We start from the raw sequence: 18,711 nt of genomic DNA, 5'->3' as shown, positions 1-18,711 counted from the left end.
GAGAGAAGATAAGCACTCAGAGCCTGCAGTAATGGCATAGCTGATGCTTTCCTCACAGCCAGGAGGTGACTCTCTACAAGAAAAGTACATTTTTGTGCCTGTCCCAGTTCTGCCAGTGGCACAGAAGAGCTGGGCTGGGCCTTGACAGGGTGGGTGAAGCTGTGAGTGCTGCCCTGCTGGGTCCTGGCAGCTCAGGAAAAGTTTAACTTCATTCTCCTCCAATGTGTCACTCAGCTTTGGCATAAAGCACAGGTTGTCACTTTGGAGTGATCCATCTGCCCTGTGTTTTCATCAAGCCAAAATGTGGGAGGGCTGTCTCAGGCTGGGAAAAGCTGAAGGATACTATTCCCTCTTCACCATCTCTATGATCTGTGTTCTTCCTACTTGCAGTCAGCAAACCCCTCAGCTTGTCATCCCATCCCTGGAAGTGTCCAAGGCCAGGATAGACAGGACTTGGAACAACCTGGGCTATGGAAGGTGTCCCTGCCCATGGCAGAGAGTGGAATCATCTTTAAGGTCCCTTCCAACCTGAACCAGTCTGGGATTCTGTGACTCATGAAGAGCCATGGGAAGCAGAGGGCAGACAAAAAGCAATTAGTGCAAAGGATTTTGTTGCAGTGCCCCTGTCACTGCACAAACAGTAAGAAAACCACACAATAGTTTGTTAAATGGCTCAGTCACAGTGATGGGCTCCAAACATGACCACAGAGCTTTCTCTGGACTGATTGGGTTGTTCAGCCTGGAGAAGAGGAGGCTCAGAGGTGACCTCAGCACTGTCTGGAACTCCCTGAAGGGAAGTTCTGGCCAGGTGGGGGTTGGTCTCTTCTCCCAGGCACTCAGCAATAGGACAAGGGGGCACGATGGGCTCAAGCTCTGCCAGGGGAAATTGAAGTTGGAGATCAGAAAAAACTTCTTTGCAGAGAGAGTGCTCAGGCATTGGAATGGGCTGCCCAGAGAGGGGGTGGATTCCCCATCCCTGGAGGTTTTTCAAGTGAGCTTGGCCGTGGCACTGAGTGCCATGATCTGGTAAAGGGACTGGAGTTGGCCCAAGGGTTGGACTTGATGATCTGGGAGGTCTTCCAATCCAATCCATTCTGTGATTCTGTGAATGTGGCACTGAGTGAGAATCCACCATGTCTTGATCCAACCCCACTGTGATCACCAGCCCAGGGCACTCAGTGCCCTGGGCTGGTGATCCCAGTGGGGTTGGATCAAGGGTTGGACTTGCTGATCTCGGAGGTCTTTTCCAACCCAATCCATTCTGTGATTCTATGATTGATTCTGTGATTGTCTCTGGACACAGGGACAGTCTTCTGGAGGTCCAGGTCTCCCATGCTTCCCATCTATACTTGCACACACTGTTGTTTTTGCATCTTGTAACCAGGAGTCCTGTCCAGCAGTGTCTGCCCCAGGGGAAGCTCCTCCCTACCCTTGGGAGAACAGGGTTGAAAAGAATCTCAGGGTGTATTTGCTTTAGATTTCAGCATAACAACAGTTAAACAAGTTATTTACCTCTGACAGCAGACACAGAGATAAATAAACACTTGGAAGTGAAGAAGACTTCAGAAATGGAAATTAAATTTGTTCCAGGAGAGAGAAATTCCAGCCTCGTATGTGCATTTTCTTCTCTGCTCCTTTTTCCCCTTGAAATTTATCTTCAGCTATTTCAGCTTCAGCTGCAATCCAAGAACTATTTAAGCCTTGACTCTGCACATGCAAGTTCTAAATTGCAGAGAGGGCTGGTATTGACCCCTGAGTGGAAATGATTCATTTTACTTTTTTAACTATGTAATTTTATTTTCACATCCTTCAACTTAATTTATTAAGGACTTTAAATGAAGCTGAAAGTGTTCCTGGTGAGGTCAAAATTTAAATCAGTGAGTTTCTGTAGGGGTTTGCACAGGCTTAACAGAGTTTATTTTAAAGTGTATGTGCTGAGCCCCAGAGTTGATGCTCAGGGCTGTAATTAAGGCAATTTGAATGATTGCTGGGTGCTCTGGCATAGGGAGAGGCAACACTAAAGCCCAGCTTTGGGAATCAAATCAGAACCCTAATGAGCAGCACAGGATAAATTCCATTTGTGCTGGGGTACAGGGTGAGGCTGAGCACAAGAAATGAGGAAAAAAGACTTGTGAAATAGTTGTGTTTTGAAAATGATGGCTGGAGTGGTGCTGGCAGTGTGGAAGGGGGTCCTGGAAGGGAAGCAAAGGTGACTGATGAGATCTGCTTTTGAAAGCAAAGATTCCAGCTTGGGAAGAGCCTCAGATGCAAATCTCATTAACCCTAAATAGAGAAACCACTCCAGCAGATGGAACAGGGTGGTGATGCTCAGAGAGGGGTGCCAGCCCCCATCATCAGAGGTGTCAGGATGGAACCAGAATTCCTCTTGTCAGCCACTGCTAATAAAGTAAGGAGATCATGTTGATGGAGTGGTAAGCACAGATCTGGAGCTGACAAATGCATTCAGATGGCAGTGCCTCTTAGTGTGTGATTTTTAGCTTTCCTGTGTGCACTGGGAATGAGAAGGACAAATCCTTTTGGATGCACACACGACCATCTGGAAATTAAAATCTTGGAATTACAGAGTCCTTATGGTTGGAAAAGACTTTGAAGATCATCAAAACCAACCACCCACCCAGCACTGCCATATTCACCACCAACCCAAGTCCCCAAGTGCCACATCCACCCACCTTTTGAACACTCTCAGGGATTGTCACTCCCTGTGCAGCCTCTTCCAATACTTACAACCTTCTTTGTGAGAAAATGTTTCCCCATGTCCAACCTAAACCTCCCCTGCTGCAACTTGAGGCTGTTTCCTCTTGTCCTTTACGACCATCCTGGGCCACAGATGGTTTTTTTCAGCTGTTCCTTATAAACTCTACCTGGTTTGAGTGCATTCAGCAGCTGGATTTGGCAGCCTGGGAGGTCTCCCAGTAAAATACTCAAGACAGGGCAGGTTGTGGGAGTCTGGAGTTGGTGGATGAGGATCATGGGGACCAGCACGTCTCTTCAGCTGTTTATTCTTCTCCAGCTGTTCGTGCTCCTGAGCTCTATTAACCCTTTTTTTCCCCTGAGTGTTTTCTTGAAGGCCCAACTTCCCTGGTTTGCACTGGGACAGAGTTTTCCTCTGACCAAACCCTTGATCCTGGGAGAGCTGAGAGTTGTTGTCCCCGTGGGTGGCATCAGAATGTCACCACTTGCAGGGTTGTCATCTCCATGTGGAGGTTTGTGCTGGCCTGAATTCTGCTGTTCTGATTCAGCAAAACAAACACCCTGAGAGCCTCAGCTGCACAATGTTTGGATAAACTGGATGTGGCCTTTCTTGTTCTGAGCTGCCCTTCCATATTTTGCATTTCTCCCTTTAAAAATGTGGCCTGTATATTCAGAATGTGGAGTTGTTTGATTGCTTGAGTTATTAGTAAGTGCAGAGCTCTGGTTCCTTTCATTACATTTTCATTTTTCATGTAAAATCATTGTCACAATGTTCCACAGAGATGGCTGGAGTTGAACATGATGTGACTGGCAATTATGCTCTTACTTGGTTAAATATTCAGGTGCTTCGTGTTTGTTTTCAGGCACCAGTTGTTGCAAAGCTCTAAGGCTTTCCTATTGAAAAAAGGTGGTTGTTAAATACAAAGGCAGCTTTTAAAAACCTGAATACTAGAGAATCTTGAGAATTATTTTAATTAAAACCAAAGCTAAAATATTATTTATTAAAAAAAAAAGAAAGAGACATGGAAAATGACCTGAATAAGTCTAAAGCAGGGGAGCTGCAATTGAGCTCTGACAGAATAATTCTGTTTTGTTTGGTTTTGGTGGCAGTTGGTTGTGAGAAGGATGTTGCAATACAGCTGATTCCTGCCTGTGTGGGAATAGTTGTGGGCAAGAAAAATTCATGTTTTGGTAAAGGTGACAGATGTATTTTCACCCTGTGTAATATGGTTGATTATTTCAATCAGTACATTTTATTTAGTTAATGAGATCACTGCTGAGAACGAGCAGAGCCCATAGAAAATAGATGATATTTGACAGTAATCTCATCCTCTTTCAGAGAGCAATCAAACAGGGGCCAGGCAGGAATGTACCAACAGATCAATGTTATTCCATAATCTCCCCATCACAGTATTTATCAGCACTGACTGAAGTTTCTTTGATAAAATATCCATAAAACATGCTGGGGACAGAAGGCATCTTGTTTATCCAGAGGAATCCAGATGGTTTGTTTAACTGGCACGGGCAAAAGTGCTTTTTAAGGTGAGCAAATCTGTGGTTTGTACATCTGAGAAGCACAGCCAGGTCCTGGTTGCTGGCTGGGGGATTGTCTCCTTAAAAGCTGTAGTTTGAGGAGAAGAACAAGTCATGGAAAGTGTGGTGAGTAACAGGCTAAATGAGGCCGTTGTGTGATGCTGTGGTGAGAGGGGTGAGCTGGTGGGAATGGGAACTGCCAGTCAGCACGATTTCCTGGAAAATCTGCCTCTCCAGATAAACATAATCTTGTTTCATGTCTAAGTTTACTTGAGTGGTGTCTATAAATACGTACAAGAAGCAAAGATTTCTTACACCAGAGGGCTTATTGTTTTGTAGGCAGAGATTTAATCGGGTTTACTGCCTGGAAGACAAAACAAGCCTGATGAAACTAGGGGGGGAAAAAAGAAGTTTCTCTCAGCACTTGCAGCCTTTCTGTGAGCTCTCAGTGAGATGTGCTGATGTGATCACAAACCTCTTTGATACTGAGGGGCTGGAGCAGGTCTAGAGAAGAGCAACAAGGCTGGAGAAGGGACTGGAGGTGGCACTGAGTGTCCTCTTAAACACCTCCAGGGACAGAGAAGCCACCAGGTCTTGATCCAACCCCACTGTGATCACCAGCCCAGGGCACGGAGTGCCAGAGTGATCCCAGTGGGGTTGGACTTGATGATCTCAGAGGTCTCTTCCAACTCAACTGAGAAGAGCAACGAGGCTGGAGAAGGGACTGGAGCACAAGTGCTGTGGGGAGAGGCTGAGGCAGCTGGGGGTGTTCAGCCTGGAGAAGAGGAGGCTCAGAGGTGACCTCAGCACTGTCTGGAACTGCCTGAAGGGAAGTTCTGGCCAGGTGGGGGTTGGTCTCTTCTCCCAGGCACTCAGCAATAGGACAAGGGGGCACGATGGGCTCAAGCTCTGCCAGGGGAAATTGAAGTTGGAGATGAGAAAGAAATTCTTTGCAGAGAGAGTGCTCAGGGATTGGAATGGGCTGCCCAGAGAGGGGGTGGATTCCCCATCCCTGGAGGTTTTTCAGCTGAGCTTGGCCGTGGCACTGAGTGCCATGATCTGGTAAAGGGACTGGAGTTGGACCAAGGGTTGGACTTGATGGTCTGGGAGGTCTTTTCCAACCCAATCCATTCTGTGATTCTCTGTGTAACCTCACAAGAAATGGGTAGCAGTGCTGAGGTCTGTCCTCTGCAGGAGGGTCACGGCACCTTCAGCTTGCACTGACTCTTCCCATGTCAAAAACTGCCCGATGCTGCAGCTCCAGAGTGGGGAGTTTGCAGGGATGGTGCCAGCCCTCAGCCCTATAAATAGCTGCAATGTGGGGGCTTTGCTTTCTGTGGAGCTGGCAGGATGGAGGCAGGATGGTGGCTGTGAGGTGCCAGCTCTGCCAACAGCTCCAGTCCTGGGCTCCTGTTCGGAGTTGGGCTTTGCTGGGGGGTCTGAGCCAGATGGTCCAGCCCCTCAAGCTGTGGGGGAGGCGGGCACTCACAGGCCTGGAGTTCAGTCCTGCTGAGGTGGATGATCATTCACCTTTCAGATTCCTGGTAATATTTGGAATAAGATCTGAGCTTGCACAAGAATCACATTTGCAGAATCTGCTTTTTTCTAGAAGTGTGTTTTATTTTTTTATGTGAAAGTTGACATTGGGTTTAATTTTGTGATATATTTTGTACCTGTTGTGACACACAGAGCCCAATGTAGGTACCATTCTGATTAGAAGGTGCAGGGAATGGGTGTTCTTAAATGTGACTGGAAAGTGTGTTCTGGACACGCCAGGAAACAATCCTGAAATATTATAAATGTCCATGTCAGGGTGTGTGAGCTCAGACTACATCAGTTTGGTGAGAACATGGTCCTGATAACACCCAGATTTGATCCCCATAAGGGCCATTCCCTTAAGAGTTGGACTCAAGGATTCTTCTGGGTCCCTTTCCCTTCTCACTGTTGATCTGTTCAGAGCAGATCCTGGCAGGATCACAGGGTGTGATTTATTCCCTCACCTATTTTGCCCTTTTCTCACTGTTCATTCCCTGTTTTCTCTCCCCAGTTACCCAGTGGCAGACTCTTCCACGCAGCAGCAGTGATCTCAGATGCCATGTACATCTTTGGTGGCACAGTGGACAACAACATCAGAAGTGGAGAGATGTACAGATTCCAGGTAACTGGCTGATAAACATACTCACATCCCCAGCAGTTCCATGTGAATCCTTCTGCCTCTGGCTGTGGAGTGTCTGGTTTGGCTCACTGTGAGCTTTTGTTCCATGTCCTTGCTGTGGGGCAGCCTCTGCATTTCACATTCAGCTGCCAAAGGTCATTGTGTGACTTTAAAATCTTTTGAGAAATGTTGTCTGGAGAGACATTTTGGTAAGGCCAAGCCCTCCAGTGCCTTCTAAAGTCCTTCAGAGATCATGACAACTTACTTTGACAAATCACTGGAAGTGTAGCAGATGGATTTGCCAGGTTGTTTCACTGAAAATTGCCTGTTCCTCTCCATGTGCTGTCCTGGTCAGGGCTGTGGGGCAGGACGTTTTTTTATTAAGGTTTTATCTCCATATGCTGTCCTGGTCAGGGCTGTGGGGCAGGACGTTTTTTTATTGAGGTTTTATCTCCATGTGCTGTCCTGGTCAGGGCTGTGGGGCAGGACGTTTTTTATTGAGGGTTTATCTCCATGTGGCACCCCCAGGAACCTGGGAATAGAAAATTTTAAATTCAAGCTACTCACATCAAGTCAAATCCCACCTACACTCAAGTTTATTTTTATTGCATGGGACCCTTTGACAAGTCCTGAGAGCAGGAGAGACTCCCAGTCTCCAAATCCTCATGTCTGGAAGTTGTGATGAGACAGGATTCTTCCAAGTTATCCTGTGTTATCTGTCCTTGCCCTCACCCTTGTGTGTGTTTGGTTTGCTTGTTACATTCTACACTGAGGTAGAGTTAATAAGGAAATCCAGTGATGTAACCTCAGCACTTTGGTTATGGAATCATAGAATCATGGAATATCCTGAGCTGGAATGGACCCACAGTGGTCATTGAGTCCCACTCCTGACCCTGCACAGACACCCCAATAATCCCACCCTGTCCCTGAGAGCATTGTACAAATGTTCTTTGAGCTCTGACAGCCCTGGGGAGCCTGTTCAGTGCCCACCACCCTCTGGGGGAAGAACCTTTTCCTGATATCCAGCCTAACCCTCCCCTGGCACAGCTCCAGCTGTTCCCTGGGTCACACAGAGCAGAAATTGGTGCTGCCCCTCATGAGGAGCTCCAGACCCCAGTGAGCTCTGACCTCAGGCTCCTCTTCTCCAGGGTGATTTGAGATTGGAAGTTTCTACAACCATTGATAGTAATTCTGTCTTCTGTGGGGTTTTATTTCTTTAGTTCTCTTGTTACCCTAAATGCACTCTCCATGAAGACTATGGAAGGCTGTGGGAAAACAGACAGTTCAGTGACTTGGAGTTTGTTTTGGGAGAGGTGAGTAGAATTTATTGGAAAGGTGCCAGTGGGGGTGTTACTGTGTGTGGTGTTTGCTGGGAAAAAGCAAATTGTGCAATGATTGTGCCAGAAATCCTGGGAAGGTTTAAGAGCAGCATCTCTGGTGAACTGTCTGTCTGGTTTAACAAGTTGCACTAATCCAGATAAATTTTCAGAGCTACAAAGAAGAGGAAATTTTTAAACTGAGAGGATCTGTGGGTCAGTGACTTAACCTGAATTTAGCAGAACATGTTATGTAGAGTTGCAATATGAAAACACAGCAAAGACCTCTGTACTCCCAGGTCCCAGTTGCCTCCTGGGAAGAGCAGGTCAGTGGTTTGCAGACCCATTATCATTTCAAGAGCCATGAAGCAAAATAGAATGGGAAAGGTAGCACAGAGAAGTGATTCTCTAGTAATGAAAACAGTTAAATTTTTTTACAAAGAACAGGTTTCCTGAGGAAAAATAAGAGAAATTTGAATGTACCTGCATTCCTTTTGCAAAAAAAAAGAAAGTGAGGAAAAGCTTTGCAGATCTCAAGGAACAGATCCTCAACAACAGGGGATTGTGAAGAACAGTAGCAAAAACCCTGGTGTTATTTTGAAAAGGGAAAATTAAACCAAAGATCAGATGCAAGAATAAGAAACAATATCTGTGATGCTGAACCTACACAGCATCTTCCACTCAGTGAATGTGACACAGGCCCTTCCCAAGTGGTGTTTGCCATTTGCCTTTGGGGAAATAAGTGTTGAGCTTCATCTCTGTGTGCAGAGCAGATGCAAGGCTGCCTTTGGTTCTAGCTTTAAATGCATTGCAACCTGGCGTTCAGCCCAGGTTTCTACAACTTGTGCCACCACCATGTGATTTGGGGATAAAAGTTTGAAGTGTTTTGTGCCTTTGGCAGAAGGAGGAGCGAGTCCGAGGGCACACTGCGATCGTCACCGCTCGCTGCAAGTGGCTGAAAAAGAAAATCATGCAGGCCAGGGAGAGGCTGAAACAGGTGAGTGTTTGTGGCAAGGAAAGGCTTGTTCTGACCAGCTTTGGGAATAAGTGTGTCAGGGAAAAAGTAGTACCTGCTGAGCCAGCTGTAGGGCTGAGCAGCATCTGATGGTAAGGTGCTCTTGAGCAAGTAAAATAAAGAGGATCTGTTAGTATTAACAGAGGCTACTGGATGTGTGTCAGGAGTGTAACATGGAGGAGCCAGAGTTAATCCAGTTATCTGGATTTGGCAGTGTGGTTCTTGGAAGCTCTTGTAGCTGTCTGAGGTCTAATCTTGTGCAATATCCCAGGGAGGTGTGTGTACCCTTCCCTCTGGGGAGGTGAGAGCTGCATGTCGTGGGGGTGGCCCACAAGATCAGACAGATTAGAGGGAGGGAAGGCAGTGCCAGGGGTTTGAGCTGCCTCTGTTCTGCTTCTGTTCCCTTTAACCTTCCTATTTCCTGACTTTTTCCAGAGCTGAATGTCTGGTGCCCCTGATCATTTGTCTATTTATTGTAACTACTTCCAGCTCTTCAGGAGGTGGTAGCACACAACCAGCAGTAAGACATGTGGATTCCTCACTGCCCCTCGGTTAATTGTTTTGCCACCAGGAAAGCTGTAGGAAAAGGCTGTCAAAGTGCAACTTGGAGTAACAGAGTGGTTTAAAATACTTGTGTGCAGCACTTAGAGCTCTGATTTTGCAAGGCAGGATCTGCTCCCACCTCTCCCTTCTCCACGGAGCGATGCTGTTCCTGCTGTGGGCAGAAATGTGAGCTCAGTGCAGTTTATTCCTTGCTGCGGTCCTGCCTTTGGGCTGTATCCAGGAGCTCATTTATGTTCTGATCCATGTGTGTCACAGGGTATGGAACAGTAAGACATGTGGATTCCTTGTTGTCTTTGAAGATAATCCTGAAGATAAAGAGACCCCGGGCCTTGAGGAACATGGAGTCCAGAGAAGGGTCCTGTGGTTTGGTGGCAGTGTGTGTGAGCTGGCACAGCCCTGTGCCATGTCTGAGTGGCTTTTCTGTTTCACCAGAAATCAAAGCAAGACATGGAAGACGAGGGAGCCACGCCATGCCAGAAGGATGGGATTGGTGGGAATGTCAAGCTGTGCCGCCTGCAGCCGCTGCTGGAGGTGCCCATCCGAGAGGCCGAGGCCCAGCCCTTCGAGGTGCTCATGCAGTTCCTGTACACAGACAAAATAAAGTACCCCCGCAAAGGTAGGGCAGCAGGGCAGAGCAACACTGGCACCAAGGGGCAGACTTTGGTTGAAACAGCAGGATGGAGCATTTGCAGGTGGGCAGTGCCATTCTGAGCATGTCCCCCCTCAGCTGAGGAAAGAGATTGAGGGGCTGGAGCGGGGCCAGAGAAGAGCAAAGAGGCTGGAGAAGGGACTGGAGCACAAGTGCTGTGGGGAGAGGCTGAGGGAGCTGGGGATGTTTAGCCTGGAGAAGAGGAGGCTCAGAGGTGACCTCAGCACTGTCTGGAACTGCCTGAAGGGAAGTTCTGGCCAGGTGGGGGTTGGTCTCTTCTCCCAGGCACTCAGCAATAGGACAAGGGGGCACAATGGGCTCAAGCTCTGCCAGGGGAAATTGAAGTTGGAGAGCAGAAGGAAATTCCTTGCAGAGAGAGTGCTCAGGCATTGGAATGGGCTGCCCAGAGAGGGGGTGGATTCCCCATCCCTGGAGGTTTTTCAGCTGAGCTTGGCCGTGGCACTGAGTGCCATGATCTGGTAAAGGGACTGGAGTTGGCCCAAGGGTTGGACTTGATGATCTGGGAGGTCTCTTCCAACCCAATCCATTCTGTGATTACTGACCTGAGATTGAAAAATATCAAATTTCTATCAGAGAATACTAACCATGGTTTGTTTTTTTCCTAATTCTTTTTAAGTATTAAGGAAAAAGAGGTTCTTGATCATTCCAAAAGGTGTAAAAAAGGGCAAACAAACAAAAATATTGTGATATTTTGAACATCACAGTATTCTGCCTGGAAGACCATGTATCCTGGCTTGGCTTATTTCCTTTTTCTGCTATTCTTTTGATCCTTTGCAAACTGAGCCCACACAGAAAGGCAGAGCAAGCCAGTATTTACCACCTCTTCAAAATGCCCATCCAAAGGATTGCCTCAAGGAAGGAAAAATCCATTTGCTGCATTAATTGAAGTTCTTGGAGTTAAAAACACTTGTGGGCTGTGAAGTAATAGCCAGAAATCTCTCAGCTCCCACACAGGGCATGCAGCTCCTGGCTCTGTGAGTGATGAAGGCTGTGGGGTGGATATGACTGGATACACTGAGGAACCTCCAGCTGCTGGGGCTGGGGCAGCTGCAGCCACAGGGCACAGTGAGGTTCAGCTGTCCTGGCACTGAGCTTTGCTTCAGCTTCTCTCCAGGATCTTTCATTTCTGTAAAGGTGATTCTCAGAAAAAGAATGATTTGTGTGCAGTTGTGCCAAGGTTTTTCCTTCAAGGAGACCTGTCTGAGAATGATCCCAGTGAATGGTGATGAGGGAACCTGCTCCTTTGGTTGCCAGGTCTCTCTCCCAGCTGTTTGCTCACCCTCAGCTCCCTCACCTCGGGACAGACTCAGGCCAAGGGAAGGCTTGTCCCCCTGAGCTCTTCCATTGTTAAAGGCTTCCCAGGCAGCCTGCTCCCCTTCCCCCAGCCCATCACAGATTCTTGCTGGCACTTCCCTTTCTTCTGGGACCCTCCAGTGGCCTTGCCCTGCCCATTTGTATTCCTGGTTGCTCCTCTCAGTTCAGGGAGCAGCACCTTGGGGAGCCATCCAGAGGCTGAGCTAATGGAATTGGGCATGCTTATCAAATGGGATTTTCCAATTAGGCACAGGGAAGGCACGTGACATGCAAGAGGGCTTTTCTCTATTAAAAAGTAGTTACAGCAGATGGGCAAAGATCTCCTGTGAGGGAAGCAAAGGCTGTGGGGGATTATTCCTTGAACTGGTGTTGCAGTAGCCCCATTGCAGTGGCCTAGGAGGGTCCCCACAGCCCCTCTGCTCTAAACCAGCCACAGATCTGTGCACACAAAGCACAGAGTGAAAGCACAGAGTGCCTTCATAAGGGCCTGTCAGCATCAGGGAGCTGGTTGCTGATAACTGTGTAAACCCCAAGGACTCTGGCAGGGCTGTTGGCAGCTGGGCACTGTGGGAAGTTGGGCAGCAAACTCTGGAGCTTGTCAGGGCTTTTAGAGGCTTCACCTTCTTTAGAGGGTTTTAAAAAACTGATTGTCACAAAGTCTTTGTCCAAAATTCCTTCAGGGTGGCTGTTACATGCTTCAATATTGAAATTCCTTTTTTCAGATTTTATCTAACCAGGAGTGAAATCTCTATAAAAATACTCCAGTCACTGACCATTCTACCATTCACATTGCTGAGGTTAATGTAAAAATAAATACTTTTAGAAGGGTTCCTCTTTTTGTTCTGTGAGCTCTCCATCAGTTTTCTCTCCTGCAATTGCAGGTCATGTGCAGGATGTGTTACTCATTATGGATGTGTACAAACTGGCCTTAAACTTCAAGCTCTCTCGACTGGAACAGCTCTGCCTTCAGTACATCGAAGCTTCTGTAGATCTGCAGAACGTGCTCATTGTGTGTGAGAATGCTAACAAGCTTCAGCTGGATCAGCTAAAGGTAATCACATTCTGCATACAAAGGAACTGATCAGGAATTTTTAAAAATAAAATTGATGTAATTAATCTTTTGCCAGAACTATCAGCTTTTGCAAACTCATCCTTTCTATAATTACCATTGCTTGAGTATATTTAGTGTGGGCTGTCCTGCAGTGGATCGTGATATTATGTAGGTTTTTTTCACTCAGTGCTCAATATTTTTCCATATCTGCTCTGTAGGATGTCAAGGGCAGAGTGACTTTGGCTCTTCATCAGTTCACTCTCACTGCAGCAAGATGGAACCAGTGCATTTCCTGGTCCTGCTGTGTTACATACACAGAGACTGCAGGCAGGTTCTCTCACCTGGGCTGATGGAAAAACAGTACAGGGCCAGAGCAGGACCATTCAGTGCCTGTTTGGGCAGCCCCTGCCCCATCTAGGGCCAGAGCAGGACCATTCAGTGTCTGGACAACCCCTGCCCCAGTGTAGGGCCAGAGCAGGACCATTCAGTGCCCGTTTGGGCAGCCCCTGCCCCATCCAGGGCCAGAGCAGAACCATTCAGTGCCTGTTTGGGCAGCCCCTGCCCCATCCAGGGCCAGAGCAGAACCATTCAGTGCCTGTTTGGGCAGCCCCTGCCCCATCCAGGGCCAGAGCAGGGCCACACAGTGCCTGTTTGGGCAGCCCCTGCTCCATCCAGGGCCAGAGCAGGACCATTCAGTGTCTGGACAGCCCTTGCCCCAGTGCAGGGCCAGAGCAGGACCATTCAGTGCCTGTTTGGGCAGCCCCTGACCCACCCAAGGGCCAGAGCAGGACCATTCAGTGCCTGTTTGGGCAGGGCCAGAGCAGGACCATTCAGTGTCTGTTTGGGCAGCCCCTGACCCATCCAAGGGCCAAAGCAGGACCATTTAGTGCCTGTCTGATGATGTTCAGCCTGTGCACACCAGTGACTGTATCACTGGCAGCACAGTGAGGCTGGAGAAACCAGTATGCACCAGCACTTCCTCAGGCACTCTGTCTGCCCTGAATTTGGGAGAGGAAAACCCTCCAGGAGGGCAGCAGCACAGTCAGCAGCAAGTATGTAAATGCTGGCACAGCCTTTGGTGCACAGGACCACGGTGCCATCAGCTGCCCAGAAGCTCAAGCATTGCTAAGAATAATTTCAGGTCAGCCACATGCCCTGTGGGGTGTCAGGGGCTCCTCCACACAGTTCCAGTTGGGCAGGATCACCCTGAGCTGGTATTCTGTCTGCTCAGGTGTCTGTTAGTCCTCCTGGATGGATCCTCTGCAGACATCTGCTCATCCTGACAGATCCATTTGGATCCCAGGGGAAATAACCTGGCAGAAAACAGGCAGTAGTAATTACTCTGTGGGTGAATTTGTACCCACTTTATGGTGAGCTGGTATAGATTGCATTTATTGTTTATTAAAGCATCCTGAGGGCAAACCTTGGTTCACTCTGGAAAATGAAGTGCCCTTTTTTGTCTCTAACTGTTCAGAATTAGGTCTGGTTCATTTGTCACCTTTCCACCACACTGATTTTTATAAGGAGTTTGTCACACAGGAGCTCTTGGACTTTTCCCTGCCTTTATGCAAAAGGTTGAGGCAAAACCCACACAAGGAATCCTGCAAGCTCTTTGGTCCCTTAATGGAGAGTTAAGATCTCTTCACCCATCTAATTAACTTCTGGTATCTAATTATGTTAAGAATTATTATGTGATAGCAACCAATTTTCATTAGTTCCATGAGGTTTTTGGTGTCTCCTGAGGTTCCTGTTTTAGAAAGCTGCAGAGGGATGGGGCACAACTAAGCTCTTCCTTGATAGTATTTCCAGTAAAGTTTTTCTGGATGCTTGGAATTGTCCTGAACTTGGTGTTCAAGTAGGAGCCTAAATGGTCACTGAGGAAGGATAAGAATATAAGATGACTCCTGACAGTAAACCATAACATTTTTAGTGAATTTTGGTGTGTTTTTAAGGAACATTGCCTGAACTTTGTGGTGAAGGAATCCCATTTTAACCAAGTCATAATGATGAAGGAGTTTGAGCATCTCTCTTCATCCCTCATCGTGGAGATTGTGAGGAGAAAGCAGCAGCCTCCTGTGCGGACACACTCCGACCAGCCGCTCGACATCGGTAACTCCCTGCTTGGTGGAATAATTACTTGGGTTGGTTTGGCATTCCTGATGGTTTGGTTAGCCTGGGAAGCAGCCCACCAGTTCCCAGCTGGGATAACTGTGCTCAGGGTCTTTCCCTGACTGAGACAGGGCATTTTTTCAATGAATTTCAATCAGAACTGTGTCCCATCAAAGTACAGGAGAGGCCATGGGAAACACAGTTGTGTTCTTGCAATAAACCATCCTGAACCTGTTCAGAGAGATGAGAGGAGGGGCAGAAGAGTGTAAAGAATGATCCAAAAAAAGGCACTGAACAGTCAGTGTAAGTGGCTGGAGGGTAACAAAGCTGAGCAGGGAACTGGCCTGCTCGTAGATGTTCACCAAGGAGGAGCAGGAGGGAGGAGGAAAATAGTGTTTGTGTGTGTGTGTTTGTGTGTGTGTTTGTGTGTGTGTCTCTGTGTGTGTGTGTGTGTGTCTGTGTGTGTGTGTCTGTGTGTGTGTCTGTGTGTGTGTGTGTGTCTGTGTGTGTGTGTCTGTGTGTCTGTGTGTGTGTGTCTGTGTGTGTGTGTCTGTGTGTCTGTGTGTGTGTGTGTCTCTGTGTCTCTGTGTGTGTGTCTGTGCGTGTGTCTGTGTGTGTGTTAAAGGAACAAGAGATAGGGAGAAGACAAAGATTTGATTTACAATTCTCTCCTGGAATTCATCAAGGACTGATCTGGGACTGGTTCTTACTCAACACTTTAACATCCTGACACACAAAACAAGGAATGTAATAATGAAATTTTCTGGGGTCACAAAGTTCAGAGGCACTGGCAGTGTTGGTTTGGAATACTGCACTAAAATAATTGGGATCTGGAGAGAAAGAGGAGGAAGCCAGTCCTGGAAGGTTGGGTAGAAGGGCTTTGGTTGGCATTTGTCCTGGGCAGGAGAGGGGCACCAGTGGGGAAGGTGGCACAGCCAGTTCCTGTATCAGAGCTGGAGTGGTGTGAGAAATCCCAACATCAAAAATTGAAAGATGAACTTTGAAAACATGAGTGAGTTTGGGCCAGACTCAAATATGCTGTTTCTCAGTTATTGTGTATTTTCAAAGGTTGATTAAAATATTGGATAAAAGAGGCCTTTATTGCTGATTTGAGAAAGATTTTTCATTAAGATACAAAAATTTATATTCCTTGTGGTTGGAAATAATGAAAAGGGAGGGACAAAATCAGATTTCTTATCTATAGAGAGCACCTCTCAGTGCAGCCATGGCTGGTGTTTGCTGGCAGCAGCAGAAAGCAGAGCTGACAGGTTTGGTTTAGGATGGGCTGTAGGGAATGGGTTGTGGTGGGGAAAGATGAAGCTCATTTTCCTCCAAGATTAGGAAGAAGGGTTTGCCTCAAACCCACCCCAAGAGTCCCAAGGGAAAGATGGGCAGGAGCTTGGCCATCTGTTAGTTCCTGGTCGCTTGGAACCATCATATCTTTATTTCCTCACATCCAATTTCAGGAACATCTTTGATCCAGGACATGAAGGCTTACCTGGAAGGAGCTGGGACTGAGTTCTGTGACATCATCCTGCTCTTGGATGGGCACCCCCGGCCAGCCCACAAGGCCATCCTGGCAGCCCGTTCCAGGTGAGCCTGTTCTGGAGCTGCACCAAGCCCTGTGTGAGTACAGGGCAGTGCTGGGCAGTTTGGACTCAGCTGGCTTGTTTTAGGAGACTTCAACCTGCAGGAAGTGTAGGACAGCTTTGCTCAATGAGTGTAATAAGCCTTTAAGCAATAGTGATTAATTTTTTTTTCCCCATTTGATACCCAGCAGGGAAAAATAGGAGAAAATTAAAACTGCAAAGGTTCCCCAGAGGATGTGTGAGAAGCTGCACTGCAAGACAAAGAATCTGTAGAATCACAGGAAGGGAAAAAGGGTGGAAAACATAAGGTGGTTTCAGTGAAGTGGAAAGCAACAGATGTCCACTGAGGTCAGAAGGAGCCTTCTGACAGTGAACATTCATGTTGAATCATGTGGAACTTGGATTTCTTTCTCTCTTGCTGATATTTAAGACTAGTTATGAATAAACATAACAAGAAATGGTGTGTACCAAGGAGTAGGTTGTTCTCATGCTTTATGCAGGGACAAGGAGTTCTCCCTGCTGAAGGGGGGACTGTTCTCCCTCCTCAGGAGATGAGTGAAGTGGGTTTGTCCTGCACTTGTGTGTTCTGTGGACCTGCACCTTACATTCTGCCAACCATTGTGTCCCCATAAAATTTCTGTTTCAAACACTGTGTTAATTTCTTTCCAGTTCCAGTAACAATACTCAGTATTAGTTACTGTGTTATTTTACCAGAAGCATTTCACAGCTCTTAAAACAGCCCTGATGATTGGCAGTCTGTAGATACCAAGGAAATTCATAATTCTTTAAGCTCTCGACTGGGTCTTATGCAAATTAGACAAAAATCAAAGCACCATGTGTCCTAATTTTCAAGAAACAGGCGAATTTCAGGTAGTGCTGATGGTAATGAGGGGGATTATATTTGGAGTTTTCACTGGCAGACATATATGAAAATATAATTTAGCAGTGGTTTTGCCCAGGTTGTCAACTGAATTTGCTGCATTGGAAGCTGCAGTTCTGAGTAGCAGCCTTTGAACAATACTGGGGTAAACCATCTGTCTGCAGAATATATTACCTCAGTTTTATTTCCCTTTCCAGTTACTTTGAAGCCATGTTCCGTTCCTTCATGCCAGAGGATGGGCAAGTGAACATCTCTATAGGTGAAATGGTGCCCAGCAAGCAGGCTTTTGAGTCCATGCTTAGATACATCTACTATGGAGAAGTGAACATGCCTCCTGAAGACTCCCTGTATCCTTAATTCAGAAGGAATTGAAGGATCTGTCTGAGTGCAGGTCCAGCAGGTCCTTCCCTTTGCTTTGGACTGCCTGGCACAGCCTGGGAGTGTGGTCTGCCAGGGTGGCACTGGCAGGCTTTGCACTGTCACTCCTGACAGGGGTTTGTGTTTGCCCCCAGTGCTCTTGCCTTTGCTTCACTGTTTATTCCTCAATGGGATGAATAGGTACCTCTTTGCTGCACCTTACTACTACGGCTTCTCCAACAACAGACTCCAAGCCTACTGCAAGCAGAACCTGGAAATGAATGTCACAGTGGAGAATGTGCTCCAGGTATTGTCCCCAAGGACTTTAGTTAGTCACCTGACTTAGAGGAAAGCCAAGGGGTCTGGTCAAGTGGGTATCCCCAGTGCCAGGTCACTGAGTCTCTCCAGACCATTCCAGTGGCAGTGGTGACACATGTGGGAGCCCAGCCTTCAGCAGCTTTGCTCCTTACCTGATTTTTGTGTCACTTCTGCTCCTGTGCTATGCTGAAGGGTTCAGCAGGTACTGCTCACCTGGCTTCTCCTGAGCTCCTCATTCCCCAGTGCAGAACTGTGTTTCTAAAGGTCTTTTTAAGGCTCACCATGAGCTCAGCACTCAACTGCAAACCCTTTTTTGGCAGACATTTGTACCAGGGTAAATGGTGATGTGCAGGTGAGTTTAGTCTTGTTTTGTCAGTGATGCTGACAGGATCTGGCAGTGGAGTTTGAGCTGACAAAAGATACTGTGTGGTAAGAAAGCCCCCAGTGCCAGTGGCAGCTCCTGAACCCTCTGCAGCAGGAGCAGAAGCAATTCCTGCTGATGAGCTCCTGAGGACTCCATAAGTTTTAAATCCAAGGCTTATTTTTGAATAGTTCTGAAAAGATTCAGTTTTTAATGCAAAATGGAGATGTTTCCTGGCTCAGAGGAGTTTCCTGCTCTGGGTCAGGGCAGTGTTTGTGCACCTGAGCTGTGCAGAAAGGAAATCACATCATTGCTTCTGCTTTAGATTTTAGAGGCAGCTGACAAGACCCAGGCCCTGGACATGAAGAGGCACTGCCTGCACATCATCGTCCACCAGTTCACCAAGGTTGGTTGCATCTTTTCTGGGGCTTTTGAGAGCTGCTGTCCTCTGTCCCTGCCTTGGTTGAAGACATTAATATAGGCATCAGTTTAATTCTTCCTCATGTGAGAGAGAGCTGGGAGCTGGCTGTGTTACTGACACTCACTGACAGGACTGCCAGGCACACTTCTCACACCAAAAACAAATGGAAGACTAGAACAGCATAGTCTGGAAATGTGAAGACCTTCCATACCAGAAGTTACACAAAATTGCTTCCATTTCCACTTGTTCCAGCTGCTAATTTTGTGCCATGCCCTTGTTGGGTTGGTATATAGCAGGGTAAGTTTGTTGTGTATTGAGGGCATAAATCTCTCTCTCACTGGCAGTT

At 47.3% G+C, this 18,711-nt stretch overlaps 1 protein-coding gene across 1 annotated transcript in view; it reads left to right on the top strand.

Moving 5' to 3' along the window:
- The window catches only part of LZTR1 (leucine zipper like post translational regulator 1), a 38,446-nt gene that overhangs the window by 16,603 nt on the left and 3,132 nt on the right, over window positions 1-18,711 (top strand). The window contains exons 10-19 of the mRNA XM_071578770.1: window positions 6,293-6,403; window positions 7,621-7,713; window positions 8,618-8,713; window positions 9,728-9,911; window positions 12,161-12,330; window positions 14,283-14,439; window positions 15,906-16,032; window positions 17,106-17,255; window positions 17,467-17,572; window positions 18,270-18,350. Of these exons, the coding sequence (XP_071434871.1) occupies window positions 6,293-6,403; window positions 7,621-7,713; window positions 8,618-8,713; window positions 9,728-9,911; window positions 12,161-12,330; window positions 14,283-14,439; window positions 15,906-16,032; window positions 17,106-17,255; window positions 17,467-17,572; window positions 18,270-18,350 (1,275 nt within the window). The remainder of the gene's footprint in view (window positions 1-6,292; window positions 6,404-7,620; window positions 7,714-8,617; window positions 8,714-9,727; window positions 9,912-12,160; window positions 12,331-14,282; window positions 14,440-15,905; window positions 16,033-17,105; window positions 17,256-17,466; window positions 17,573-18,269; window positions 18,351-18,711) is intronic.

Source organism: Pithys albifrons, chromosome 28 (genome assembly GCF_047495875.1).
Source record: "Pithys albifrons albifrons isolate INPA30051 chromosome 28, PitAlb_v1, whole genome shotgun sequence".
In the NCBI taxonomy this organism is placed as follows: Eukaryota; Metazoa; Chordata; class Aves; order Passeriformes; family Thamnophilidae; genus Pithys; species Pithys albifrons.
Note: the sequence above shows the minus strand (reverse complement) of the source record. Positions and strands in the feature narration are given on the sequence as shown.